This window comes from Morus notabilis, unplaced genomic scaffold (assembly GCF_000414095.1).
Source record: "Morus notabilis unplaced genomic scaffold, ASM41409v2 C11292125, whole genome shotgun sequence".
Classification (NCBI taxonomy): domain Eukaryota; kingdom Viridiplantae; phylum Streptophyta; class Magnoliopsida; order Rosales; family Moraceae; genus Morus; species Morus notabilis.
Genome location: NW_010384417.1, coordinates 1 through 708, shown reverse-complemented (window position 1 = coordinate 708; position 708 = coordinate 1). Strand labels below are relative to the sequence as shown.

At 42.5% G+C, this 708-nt stretch overlaps 1 protein-coding gene across 1 annotated transcript; it reads right to left on the bottom strand.

Moving 5' to 3' along the window:
* Nucleotides 1-67: 67 nt before the first annotated feature.
* LOC112094841 (linoleate 9S-lipoxygenase 6-like) lies at nt 68-661 on the bottom strand (the record flags this gene model as incomplete). Its single annotated transcript, XM_024176558.1, has 2 exons — nt 68-406; nt 491-661. Coding segments are annotated over 2 exons (510 nt in total), but the record flags the coding sequence as incomplete, so codon positions are not given.
* Nucleotides 662-708: the final 47 nt, after the last annotated feature.

Genomic DNA, 708 nt, shown 5'->3' with positions numbered 1-708 from the left:
AAAAAAAAAAAAAAAACATAACATGTGAGAGGAAAAATAAAGCACTTGCTTAAAAGAAGAAATTTACCTTTAATGACATGAGGCATTGGAAATCTGAGGCCTCTTTCACCGTCAGTTCTAAACATTTCCTTCAGCATCTGAGAAGGAATGCTTTCTCTTATCTCTTCGATCAATCCTGAAGGCATTGGAAGTCCTCCTTCGTACATGTCAAGTACATCTTGGAAGCTGTCAAACTCTCCCGGGGTATCATCAAACTTGGAATTTAGCACAGGTTTAACGACTTGAGCCAAGGCTTTGAAACCGTAAGCAACGAAGTCGGACATCTTCACATGACCAAACCGTTCGTCTCTTGGAACATAAACATTTATGCTTGTAAGAAGACTCAGCCTACTCTCGCACTTAGGATCTGTTGTATGCGTGAGTGTTAATCAAAGGCACAAGAACTCGACTCAAAGCACGAACAGAATGTGAAGAAACAAAATAGTCTAACCTGTCTTGGTGGGTTCTCTGCCAGTTCTTCCCCTACGAGGATAAGGGAAATCAGCAGACCCTCCAAGAGTTTGGCGAACATGGTGTTGACTCTTATCGGGATCACCCAAATCATTGTAGTGAGCATAATCATAGACTCTGTCCCATTCCTGAAGCTCTCTTTTCCCATCTCCTCTCAAGTTCACTAGCTCTTGCTCTCTGTACTTGCGCAGCGGTTCA